At 36.4% G+C, this 13,352-nt stretch overlaps 1 protein-coding gene across 12 annotated transcripts in view; it reads left to right on the top strand.

Moving 5' to 3' along the window:
• Positions 1-13,352, top strand: part of C2CD5 (C2 calcium dependent domain containing 5) — a 63,099-nt gene that overhangs the window by 26,479 nt on the left and 23,268 nt on the right. For 6 of the 12 annotated variants that reach the window (XM_071551287.1, XM_071551285.1, XM_071551282.1 and 3 more), the window contains 2 exons: positions 10,583-10,697; positions 13,087-13,182. In XM_071551287.1, coding sequence (XP_071407388.1) covers positions 10,583-10,697; positions 13,087-13,182 — 211 coding nt within the window. Of the gene's footprint in view, positions 1-10,582; positions 10,698-13,086; positions 13,276-13,352 lie in introns of all 12 variants that reach the window. The other 6 variants (XM_071551281.1, XM_071551283.1, XM_071551279.1 and 3 more) reach the window with 1 other exon arrangement.

Here is a 13,352-nt window from a genome sequence, read left to right as displayed (position 1 = left end):
TTTTACAAGTAGTTCAGTAATAAGTAGAGCCTAAAACTATTGGCTCATTTTTGTGTCCTTGTTTCTTGCCACAGTAAGCATTCTGTAATGTTATAATTATGACCTTTTCTGATTTTGTTGGTTTTCTTTGCTTGTTCTCAAGTGATATTCTTTTAAAATTAACTTTCAGTATGAAATTATCAAATTCTCAAATCTATTACTGGTGTAATCCAAGGTGTTAAAAATGTGTCAAAATTTTTCATCTTGTATGCTACCTTGAAAGGCTTGAACTAATTATTGCTTCTTCCAGATCATGTTTAGCAGGATGTTACCATAAAAGAATTTTATTAAAATAAAGGAGTAAATTTCTTATATACAGACACAAAACATGCCTTGAGCTGGGCTAGAAGGTGATCCATAATGTAAGCCTAGGAAGCTGAGGAAGCTGTGAATTTATTTCTTGACAGAATATCAAAATTGTAGTCTAATTTTTTTTAGAAATTGCAGGGAAAAAGAAGGCATATATATTTGTATATATTCATGCATTTTATACCCAGGACTGCTTGTTACCTAAAAATACTGGAGTAGAGAGATCTAAACCAGTCATTGTAGGCTTAAGACCTTGCTGAGAACTGTATGAGACACTGAGAAAAGTGTTCCTGTTGCCCTGATGGGTGTCAGTAGGTCTGTAGCAAGAGCTGATTAATCCTACTGGTTAGGGACTGAGGAATATGTACACTCACATTCCTGGGAGCCTGTTCTGTTAAAGTGCTGCATGTGCTGCTGGACAGAGAGGAAAGGAGGAAGAGAGTAAATCAGTCATTAGAGATGATGTGTGATGGATAATGCAGTTGCTGCCCTAGGCTGGAATAATGATTATGCTGTGCAGATCTGTTATTGAGAAAACAAAGAGTACTTTTCATTCATCTCCCCACCTTCTAGAGCTTTACTGCTAAGACTCTGTCATTACTGGCTAATTCTTGGCCCTAGAGGAGAGCAGGGAGTTACACAGTGTGCTGGTTTAAAGGTAAATCAGCAGGAGAAATGGACCCACCACAAGAGAGATTATAAGTCAGAATTACAATTTAATGAAAAATATTACAATAAGTACACTGACACAAAGAGAAATTGCTTTCAACTCACAAAATCCAGCAGTATAACCCAGTATTCCAGGGCACAAACCCAAAGGGATTTGGTAGCCCTTGTGCTGAGACCCACATGGTTTCTCTGAGTCCAAAGAAAAAGGAAGTGAAGAACCTGTTGGTGCAGGTAATGGGTGTAGTCTGGTCAAGAGTAATGGTCTCCTCCTGACGAGGTTCTGGTCCTCCTCTGGATCCAACAAGTGATTCCCAAGGTCTTCTTACCCCCCTGCTTATGTACCCTCAGGGAGCACCCAGTTCCTGCCCCAGGGCGGGGACTCACACAATGGGTGATTAACTCTGGAGCCTTGGGGGATCCCTGAACTGTTGATGGCCCATTAGCAGCCATGCCCCCTCAGGCTGGGTGTGAAGGTGATAATAACTCCCTGGGCAGCTGCTGCTAATGGCCCATTGTCCTTGGGAAATGAATAGAGGGAGTAGAATACACAGCTTTGATCATCCCACACACAGTGATAACTGGTTCCACCTGCTGAACTAGGACACACAGCTTAGGGAAATCAGTGCTGCATCTTTATATTACATGTGAGCAAGAATGTAATCACAGCCATAAGTGGGCTAAAATTATTTTCCTTTTCGAAGATGTTCAGACTTCATTTCAACTTGTTTAGTAACCTGTGTAGCATGGAAGGATATTGTTTGGGGTTTTTTTGCAAATGGCAAGGAGATTGGTTTAATTGTGTGTAAGGTACAAGACGACCATCTGAAAAGTTAGAAATTTGAAGATGCTTGAAAATCAGACATGGAAGCAAAGACCGACTATTTCATGAATGGAAAAGAAGCCATTTAAAATCTGGAAATTGCATATAGTTCATGACAGAGTTGTCTAACTGTTTGTAACACACAAAAAGGTGAATATCGTAGGAAAGAGGGCACATAATACAGTGGAAGATAGACACAGGTGGCTGTCTTTGAAAAAGAATGTTAAGGATGTACTATAAATATAAAACCTCCAAAGGGGTTCTGGATCCAGAAGACTGGACCTTTGTTAAAGTTTGCTCTGAGCTTACATACAGAGGAGAAAGGTTCCTTAGGCAGTGCAAAACCTTGTTGAATAGAGGCTGCTTTTCTATGGGGCTGTTTGTAGCACCAACATATACAGTGTTCTCACAGAGTTACATTTGAAACTCCTCATTCAGGAAGCTGCTCCACCAGTGCTGCTTCAGCTCCAGTACTCAGAAACATAGAAGGATAAAAGATTGTTAATGAAATTCCTAAGCATCTCCTGAACTCCTTGTGTGATAGCCAGTCTTGCTATTGCAGTGTGAAATTCTCCAGAGCTAGTTTTGTATATGAGGAGATGCAAGAGAAAAGCTGAACTGTGCTTTGATTCTGTAACTGAACATTTTCCTTTCACAGAAATAGAAACATCAGTGAATGTGCAAATTACACTTTATGCTGGTCTCTGGGGTGTAAGTGTGGCTGATTTGTGAGAACAGTAGAAAATGTCAGAATGTTTGTTAGTGTCTGATGGGGTATCCTTCAGAAATAGAAGGAAAAATTAACATTTTAAGCTTGACCTTTTGTCTTTTCAGGGAGAATTTCCAGGGTGAAATCTTGTCCACCAGTGTGTATTGATGTGACAATGGGAGGATAAGGCAGTGTTCAGAGGCTTTTCCTGAGCAGAGCAAGGGGATTTTCAGTAATAATTTACTCGAGTTTTCTGCAGCCTTTCCAGAGCAGTGAATATTACTAAGGAATTTTTATGGTTCATAAGAATGGCATTTGGAAATTCTTTCTTGAAGCAGATACACCCTTGTATGTTCATGCAATAATTTTGCTTGGGATTGTTACATTAATTTTTTTGAGAGTTTCAGTAGATATTTGTATAACTGAACAAAGGGTGATCGCTGTCAGTGAGCATAGAATATTATTCACATGTTCTGTTAGACATTTATAAATTAATAAACTTGGCATTTAAAATATTTGTTTAGAATTCTTTACCTACCTCTAACTAATGCTATTTAATCTGTTCATGTTGATTTAAAACTCTCTCTGAAATCTGGCTAATGGTGTGAAAGCCAAGCTAGACTTTTCCATGCTCAAATGCTCAAAAAAAGCTGTTGCTTACTGCACAACTGCATTTTGTCTTTGAATTGATAGTGCATAAGAGACAGAATCTTGGTCTTGCAGAAAATTGTTGTTCTTGCGTATAACTGTTCCTAATTTTAAAATATGGGGCTTGACTGAAACTATTCCCATGATACAATTTCCTTCATGGATTACAATGAACCTTTTTCAATTGTTTGATGTTTCATTCTGTGATTGCAAACATACATTTGTAGAATTTCTTGCCTCGCTCAAAATACATTATTGTTAGAAGAAAACCAGAATGATTCTGGTTGAAAGGGCACCTTCCCAACTGCTATTTAAATACGGGTAAACTTGTTCTTGTAAAATGCCTATGGACAGTATTGTAGGAAAATATACAGATAGATAACACAAGTTCTGACTTACTGTAACAGGATTACAGAAATAACTCTGATAAATGTTAATGGATAAGATCATAATCTGAGCTGTATTAGGTACATGAGATTTTCTAAGTGCACAGACTGAAGTTCCTTGATATGTCATGATTCTTACAAAGAAATACCATAGTTGTGGCTTGGTTTTTGTTTTCTGGTTCAGTTTGTACTTGGACTTTTTTAGACAGTACAATTTGTCTTTTACCTTTTGCCCTAATATTTTCACTGTTTTTTGTAAGTTGTGAGGTTTTGGTCTTTCTCAGCGCAGTCTCACTGAGATCCTGAACTACTCCAAAAGGCACTGTAGGAAAGGCTTGGACTTGGAAGTTAAGAGAGGTCTTTCTGACTAGTTTGTCTTAAAATAAACAGTTGTGAATATATAGAAATAATGCAGATATTCTAAACAAGGAATAGGAAATTCAGAGACAGTATCACTTCATGCCAGATAAGGCCATCCCATTTCTGCAGTTATAAAATAGATTAAATGTGGTTTAGAAAGACCTGTCTTGTTACAGCATAGTGTGCCCAGCATTGGGTAATAACCCCTTTGTTGTGGTAATTTGAAGCGTTCTTTGAAGGTTGCTCATGTTTTGAAATAGGTTGTATTTATTGTGCCATGATGACAAAGCAACAGAGACTAAAAATAGAATAAGTAGCTTTTTTATTACCCAATGAAGATTTCGCTAGTCTAGGATGAAAGACTAACTGAAATAAGAAGTAAAAGCTGGAGTGACAAAAGTACATATTTAGGCCTGGAGCTGATTTACCAGAGGTAAATTTATTTCCTATATTTAACGTTTTGTTGTCTCTGGGCAGTATTTTGAGCTTTTATAATTCTAAGAAAGTATGATGACACTGACAATATAAAGTTTTTCAGGAATATATGGCTAAGAGAGTTGGATTATTGGAAGTTAAGATAGGATTCCAAAAGCCAAACCTTGAAGTGGGATTTTTATAATTCCCTTTTATGAGTGAGATAGGTAAAAACTTCTCCTGATCCATTTTAAAACCTAATGGATGTATAATTCCAAATGTTTCTGAGTTAAATACATGCACCTGTGTCAGAGATACAGAAGCTATAGAGATTCTGTTAATTCACAGAATCACAGACTGTTCTGAATTGGAAGGGACCCACAAGGATCATCGAGTCCAACTCTTAAGTCAGTGGCCCACATAGGGGATTGAACCCATGACCTTGGCATTATTACAACCAAGTTTTAACCAACTGAGCTAATATTTCTCTTTCATACTTAGAGAATCTTTTTTATTTTATTTTTGAAAGAAAATCCAGAGTACTCTCTAGCCTCCTAGCAGTGATGTAAGTGTTTTCATGGAATTCAGAATATTTTTTTGGTGGAAATGTTCTAAGAGGAACACCTCACTGTTTCTCCATCATGGGATGTATCTTGGGATTAAAGCTAACACTGTTCAATAGTGAGTTGCCACTTAAAGGAATGATGGATGAAATTTCTGTATGATTTCTGCCATGTACTCTTAGTCTTCTGGTGGTCATGCTAGTGATTTGACCTGACTGACCCAATAGAAAACTGCCCTGCAAATGAATGTGTTTAGTGACGCAGGTAAAAAACCTCATATCTCTATAAATAAATGAAATGTGGGTGCAGTTTTAATCCTGAGTGTTCTTCAAATTGTTTCTTCAGTAATTGAAGAATTTCTTCAATTGACAGCAAGCATCCAGACATAAACTTGCTTTTGTTTTTTTGCTTATTCAGCAGTTTGGGCTTGAGAAATGAGATCTGTGCTCTCTGATTTCATTTGGCAGAAAAGCACTGATTATCAATATTCTTCTGCAGGCTGGATGCTTTAATTGTAGTTTAAGCTTTGTAGGAGTGAGTGTACATGTTCTCTCTGGTGTGGTTGCACTGTTGGCTGCTGGTTTAGGGTACCTTAGTTTTCACTTGATATATCCAAGTAATCTACTTCCTTCACTTTCTGTATCATAAGCTATGTTTTCATTTTCACATCTTTTAGTCCTAAAGATGAATATAGGGAGCAATTTTTAAAATAAGGATGCAGTGACTTGGCAACTTTTTAAAATGTTTTAGGTTAATCTGTTGTAGGTTTAGTTATTTGCTCCCTGAGTTTTGTGTTTAAACTTTACAGACAAGAGGATTAGTCTTTTCATACACTTAATGGTTAAATATTTTAGAAAATTGATAATGTCAGTGCTTATAGGAAGACCAGAAAGAATGAAAGAGAACTTCAGGTTCCAGGGAAGGGTAAACTTGTAAACCTAACAAAGATATCTAAGAAAAACCCAACCAACCAAACTTAGGAAAAACCCCTACACTTCTTTATGTATATGCAGATAAGTAGGTTTGAATTAGGAGGATACAAAAGTAAGGCAATATGAAAGGTGTGGACAGTGGCTTTGCCCGATGACTCAGATTGAATCTGAAATAATATTATTGGGGTCTCCATTGCCATTTTTGAGATAACAGAACAATGAGTCACTTATAGATTGTGAAAACTTTTATAGTATGATTTTCCTCCTTGTTTCAGCATGTTACATTATAAATGTAGATATTTACTAAATTTTACAATGTATAATAAGTTGAAATGAATCATATAGTTCCTGCTTCAGAGTAATAGCCTCAGGATGTCTAGGGATTCAGCTTTAATGCAGTAACTTGAGTATGAACTGTGTAATCAAGAGACCATTACTAATTTATAATCAGTTTTTAAAAACCTATATGGACCTGGCTTAATGCAGGTTCTGGCTAAATCTTGAAAGACCCTGTACTATTGAACCTCTAGGAAATAACTTGAGAAAGGTGTTGCTTCTTATGAACCAGAAAGTATTGATAGTTTCTAGGGTCATCTCCAGGTGAAAAATTTGAACAGGGTATTGTGCTATCAACAGTACCACTCATGGAAGTCAACCTTGTATTTTGAAGGAGATAAGTGACTTGGTGGTGGACAGAGCTGGCTCAAGGAACATTTAGGGCACAAGTACAGTGCTGTTTGTATCTCCTAAAACTGCTGAATGAGCTCGGAAGGTTTCAGTTGGAGAAGGTTTTAGTTGGCACGATTTTTATAGAACGTTGTACTGTTAAAAACATTGTTTCTCAAGTCCTCAACTCTGAAAACAGTGTGCTTTGCTTCCACTGTGTTATAAACATCATGCCAATTTTGAAACGTTAATAGTAATAGGTTGAATATTCAGTCCTTGGTTCCCAACAAAAGGCACATAATAGCAGTGTAATTTCTTGCAAACTTTTCTGCTTAAAGTTGTAGATAAACCTTGCTATAAACTACTCAGTAGATTTGCTAGAAAAGCTTGTGATTGAGTGCTCTGTATGCTTGCCTTTTTGCTTCCACCTAGAATCCAGGGCCATTACTTTCTGTAACCATTTCAGTGAGCTGCCATAGTTTTCAGTCTGTACTGTCACCTGATCCAAGCATGCGCCAAAATACCCACCGTTTCTGGCTACTGTCTGCTGAATCTGCTTTGCAAACCCTTAGTTCTTTAAGCTTTTGCCTTAGCAAAAAACGAACAGGCACTCCAAAGGAGTGTGCTGGACACATGCCATCCTGCTTCCCTAACTCCTCTAATTGTTTATGTAAATCCTTAGCTTTACTAAACTTGTAAATGCTACAACAGCATCCCCATGTGAAATCGTGTGGCTCATGTGTCAAAAAAGGCTGCTTGTGAAAATATTTGTCAGAAGAATATGAATGCTACACATTGCACTGCATTCAGTGTTTTGTATCAACTTATGATTGCAATGTCATGGTGTTTGATTTTAATTGTAGTCAATAATTTTGTGTTTTAATATGCAAAGGTAAGTTCATGTAAACTGTGAATGTACAGTATTTATATATAAACATAACGGTTTGTATTTTTGGCCTCTTTCTGGAACTAAAAAAAAAATTGTCCTACACAGAGGTCCAAATCTTCTTTACAAACACTTGTTTATGCATGACTCCTAGAGAAACATTTGATCTTCTGCAGTAATAAATTGCTGAATTTTTTTGAAATATATTGGACGTGATCCTGAAAATTGTTCTTACCTCTTAATGAGAATGAAAATGCTCCATTATATTACTGTAGTTAATACAAGTTTTGTTACTACTGAGGTTGAAGAGATTCTCAGAATAAAAGGTTAAAATGTTGCTTTCACAAGACAAAGTGTTGAGCAACCTCACAACAGTATGTGTTTTCCATTATGGTAAGGCTTTCCTGTACATAAGTAAGGTGAAAAAATTGCTAGCTCTCTTAATAAGTTGTTCCAAAACTTTAATAGTTTAAGCTATAAATGTTTGTGTAGGAAAACTGAATGTTTGCATAGGGTTTGGGACCCGTCACTATTTCTATCTTTTCTGTTCCACTTAAGCATGCCTGTTTCCTTTCAACACTTCATTCCATTTCACTTTTCCCTGTGGCTATATCATACTTTTTCAATGTCATCTCTGCTGTAGTCATGTCTTTATTTCACAGCACTTTCTCTGTTCGTCCTCAGTCACTTCACCTGTTGCTCACTCTCAAATCCTCACCATGACTTCAGATTTTCTGGTACTCTTTGTCATAGAAAGGTCATTGGTGACAAATAGGAGCAGTTTTTGCCACATGGTACCTAAAGGTGTAAAAAGTTATGGTTTAGAAAATTGGTTTTTTGTCTAGAAAAAGGGTGTTTCTCATTTGCAGGTGTTTTTCTGTGAAGTACAAAAGTTGGTGTGGCTGTTCAGTCAGTGTTTATAACCAGCTGCCTGTGATCAAGTCCACTGAGCAAGAATTGTTCTGCATGGTCAGAGAACCACTTTTCCTACTACTTACGCTTTTATGTTAGAGAGAGAAGCACATTGCTTATCAAAGCAATCTTCCAGTCTGTGACTGGAGGGGGAAGGAGGAATTGCTCCCAATATCTTTGTCCTTTCCACCAAAGAGATAAGATTTGCAGAATGTGTTTGTGGTCTCACCACCCATACAGCTCTGCATTTTGTCAGATGTAGCTTTTGCCATATAATCCATTTTCTAAGTTGCTCTGTTCAGCCACCACTACCTAGTGGCAGCAGGAACATTTTGCTTCCCACTTAGGGTACCACAAATGCTTCTCAGAGCTGAGATTGGGAGCTCCAACCCTGAGATTTGATGGGTTATTTCTGTGTGATTCTCAGTTTTGAAAGCTGGAGCATGAGCCCTTGCCAGCAGATGTTTCAGCCATCTGAGTCAGGATTACTGAGTATCATCTCAGCATTTGATGTTCCCAGTCAGTGAAAGGCTTTAGACAGTGTTTTTGCATTGAGAGAGTGAAGTGCAGCGTCTGGAGATTCTACTAGAAATGCACTGAAACCTGCTAAAGTGAACTCTGATATAATGAAACATCATTGATACAGTTCATGGAAATCCTTTGTTTTGTGTCTTAATGTGTATATTTTTGTCAATTGCAGAGAACATGCCTAAGAACTCTCACTGTAGGGTTTTTTTTTCTGTTCAGCATTCATTTCTTAAAGGTTGGATAAGCTTCAGTCTGAGCACCCAGGCTGCTGTTAGTCAGTGTAATGCTGTGACTTACATAAGCCCTTGACATCTCAAGTTATGTGTAGTTGAATGTAAATACATACCTCTGTACTCTTCCTTTTAATTAAAAAATTATCATCAGTTTATTTTAGAAAGATGAAAGCCTATTTGTAAGTGCCAACTTGAGGTAAATTCATGAATGAGCACATCTTGCCGTATGATATTTTTGTTTCAGTAAATTTCAAATTATGTGTATATCTACATCTTTCATTTTTGTTTGTCATGTTGTCAGAGAAGGTAGTGTATGATATGGGGTTATCATACACTATGTTGATAAATATTCCTGATAGTACAAAATTGGTTCCCAATGAATCTCAGGTTTTGACCTTGATATTGTAAATTATGACTCAGCAAGGAGATCTCAATGACTGGAAGTTTGTACCTGTGCAAAATTCAGTTAATTTCAGAGAAACTGTATAAAATTCCTCTACTCAGCAACTGAGTAGCAACTGAGTGCCTATTGCTTGTTAATGGTTTCCCCCCTTATGTATCCAATTAACATACAGTTTTCAGCTAAATTCATTGGTACAGGTAAGCAATTTTGGTAGAAGAAACAGGTGACAAACTCTAATTGTAAATGTCAATATTTGTTGACTTCATATGTAAAAACCTCGTGAAACAAAAGCTTTAGTTCTGGAAACTAGTTGCTGAGCAGTTAAAATAAATGCATTGCATAAACTTATTCTAGCAGCACTTTCTTTTTAAATATTTTTCATGTAGTACTCAAGAAAAGCAGGCAGGATACATTTAACATAAAACCTCAAGGACAAATAAAGGTAATTAGAATCCATTGGCAGGGACAGAAGAAGGTGCAGTTACCAGGATACTGAAGCAAAAAAGCACCAACAAATACCTGGTCAATATATATCTTGTATTTCTTAAGGTTGTAAGTACAGGATTAGTTTCAAATCCCTGTGGCTTCTCAAAGTTAGAAGTGCCACAGAACTAACTGACTGATTAGTGATACAGTCTTGAACAAGCACTTTTAAAATCTGGTTAACAGAGAGAGAACTGCTTGCAATAGGTAAAACTTTTGAGACTATTTCAAAAACATCAAGTGTATAACAAAGTAAAATATTATTTTACTACTACAAATACTATTTTATTACTACTGGTAGTTTTTCAGTATTACAGAATATCTGTGATACTTTGTTACAAGTTGTAGGTTGTTGGAAACTGACAGTGTGGTCTTAAAGGAGGGAGAGTTTGGAACAGTATCTACAGTATTTTGGTGTTGTCCAACTTTCCAGAACCTTCAGAACAAAGACATAAATGAAAAAGCCCTGTCAGTGTTTGCTTGAAGTGTGATAGCTAAGAAATAAAGTGTCCAGGTACAACAAAACACCTGAATATGAAAAATTGACTTTTCAGATTAATTGCATGAAGCTTTATGTTGACATTGTGCAGAATAGTGAACTGATTTATACTTTGTCTTTCAGATGAACCAGAGACACGAGATGCATGGTGGGCAGAAATCAGACAAGAAATAAAATCCCATGCCAAGGCATTGGGTTGTCACGCTGTAGTGGGCTACAGTGAATCAACTAGCATTTGGTAAATCATGATGATGATTTGATTTTCAAAATGCAACAGAAAATTTGATTTCTTCATCAGTGGTTTAAAAATTAACTATTTCAGCACAGTTGTTGGTACTGTCCAGTATACCTACTGTACTATGCTATACCTATTTAGTATACCTACTTCAGAGAGTTTTAAGTGACTTTCTGAGATTTCAGGATTAGGTTTTTCTTTTGTTAAACGTTTAATTTGTGGGTCTTATGTTTTTTTCTTATGAATATGACAATTTTTTTTATTTAAAGCCTATGTATTTGCTTTTGTATTAACAATGTTAATTTATGAAATTTCCTAAACCTAATCCACCTAAATAATTAAGACTGTTCCCAAAAGTATACTTATTTAAGTTTCATTATTGGATAACAACTGGCAGACCAGTACTTAAATGGCAAACTTCAAATTTAAGGCACAAGTTCTTTGCTAGAAGTGCATCAATTGTAAGTTAAAGGAGAATATGCTGCCTGATAGATACAGAATACTTTAGGTGTAAATGTTCTGTATTTCTTTCTGGGAAATGTGTGTTGTTATTTTTGTCCTTCAGACCTACAGTAATGTTTAACATACTAAACTGCAGTTCTGCAGTGGTCTTTGTGAGGTTGAATTCCTCAGCCCTGCATCCTATTCAGGCCTAAACTCCATTGTCTTGCTGTGTTTCCTTTGGCTAAGAAAAATTACAATCTTGTGTATTTTGGTGGCTTAATAACAAACTGTGTGAGAAGCTTGGAATTTGATTTCTCTAAGCAATTGTCCTTCTCTCTGACTCCTGGAGACACTAAATAATACTCTCCTCCTAGCTCTGGACAGTAACCTGTGAAAGGCTGCTGAGGCCAATATATGTGATAGTATAAAACAAATGTTCAGGTTTTGTTTTGAATTGCTTTATGAAAGGAACAAGCAAATTCAGACATCTGAATTTTTTCTGTGAAGTTGATTTTGCCTAAATACTCTAAAGTAAAAGCACTTAAAAATTTGCTTTTTTCAAGAGAGGAGTTGGAACAAGAAGTTTCTTTTTGCCTTGCAATTGATAAGTTGAAGAAAGAAATACACAAGGGCACAGCATCTGTCTGAAAGCCACATTGATTTCTTCACATCTGTGGCTCTTTCACATGTATTGCTTCACTGCTGGTAGAAAGAAACACAGCTACCAAATATATTCATGTTTCACAAAACTTGAAAACAATTTTTGGGAGTCAAGTGCATTTAGAGTAGAAAAAGAAAAGAGCTTTACAGACAAGGCATAGTTTGTATTGCTTACATTGTCTTGTCTGGTTATGTCCTGTCTTAAAGTGGTATTTTAAAGACGATATTTACCTCAGAATTACTCCATCACTGAAGAATGAACTTGCACAGAAATTAAAAATTTATTCCTTTGGCTGTCAGTCTCATTGTAAAAAGCATGAGTATTTTGATTTTTTTTCCCCTACTTTTGCTACAGGGCAAGAATGTACAGATAGGCAATCAGCTATTGGGTTATTTCACACTTTCCTTTTTTTAAAGGAATTTAATGTGGTAGCATTTGATTATTGATAATACAGTTTCTTAGAGTTCCCATGCTTACTTGCCAGTCCATGCTTAAAGCACAAGCCTCTGTGTGTAAGTACTGGTCTGACAGACATGTATTAAAAACTATTCTGCAAAGAGAAACAACAAATTAAAAAGGCGCATGTATAATTCTAGAAAATGTGGAGAAGCTTTTCTTTGTACTTTTCTTTAATGTAATATTTTAAGTACTGGATGTTAGAGGTTTGTTTCTTATTTAACAATTTGAGAAATATTAAAAGCTCTGTGATAGTTCAAGGCTTTAACACTCCTAAGTAATAAATATAGTCAGTTGTTATATTTGCCATTATTCTAGTTGTTCATACTCAACTTTTACTGTTTTGCTTCTTCTTATCCTCCAAGAAGCACCCTTGTCAGTGTTGTGTTGTAACTTCATTTTGAAATTTGAATATTAATAAGATGATGAGGCTCTCAACTTCCATTTTACTTTGGTAAACAATTACACCTTGGGTTGTTTTTTTTATGTTTCTTTGCTTTTGTTGGCTTGCTGTATTTCTTTGTGTTGTCAACCACAGTACTGAAAACCATACTTAAAACCTGGTTAGCCTTTCTGTTATGTTCCATTATTTATAATATAGGCCAAACCTCATTGGTTGTTTCTGTTCCATTCTTCTTTATCTCTTATACAATGGTTTAAATACCAGAAGAGTTTGTGAGATTGAATGGGTAAAATTACACAAATGCACAAAACTAACAGTAATGTTGAATTCATTGAAACTTTTGTAGCAGCCTTTTAATCTAATAGCTTGAAATGAAAGCATCCCTAAGTAGCAGGAATTCACTTTGTTGTCGTTCTTTTCTCTTATAGTGAAGAGGTCTGTATTTTGTCTGCGTCTGGCACAGCAGCTGTACTGAACCCTAGGTTCCTTCAGGATGGCACCATGGAAGGCTGTTTGGAACAAAGGTTGTCATGGCAGCCTGGCTTCTTTTCCATAGGGTCAGAGAAGGGAGAGGTTGATTTTTTTCCTCAGAGCCAAGATAGTTCTTCTCTATTAGGGTAGGTTACAGTGTTACAGTGCAGGATGCGGGACCAACCACTTTACTGCTTTTCACTAACAACATCAACCACAGAAG

This window comes from Pithys albifrons, chromosome 3, assembly GCF_047495875.1.
Source record: "Pithys albifrons albifrons isolate INPA30051 chromosome 3, PitAlb_v1, whole genome shotgun sequence".
NCBI classification, from domain to species: domain Eukaryota; kingdom Metazoa; phylum Chordata; class Aves; order Passeriformes; family Thamnophilidae; genus Pithys; species Pithys albifrons.
The sequence above is the reverse complement of the archived record's forward strand: the minus strand, read 5'-3'. Positions and strand labels throughout refer to the sequence as shown.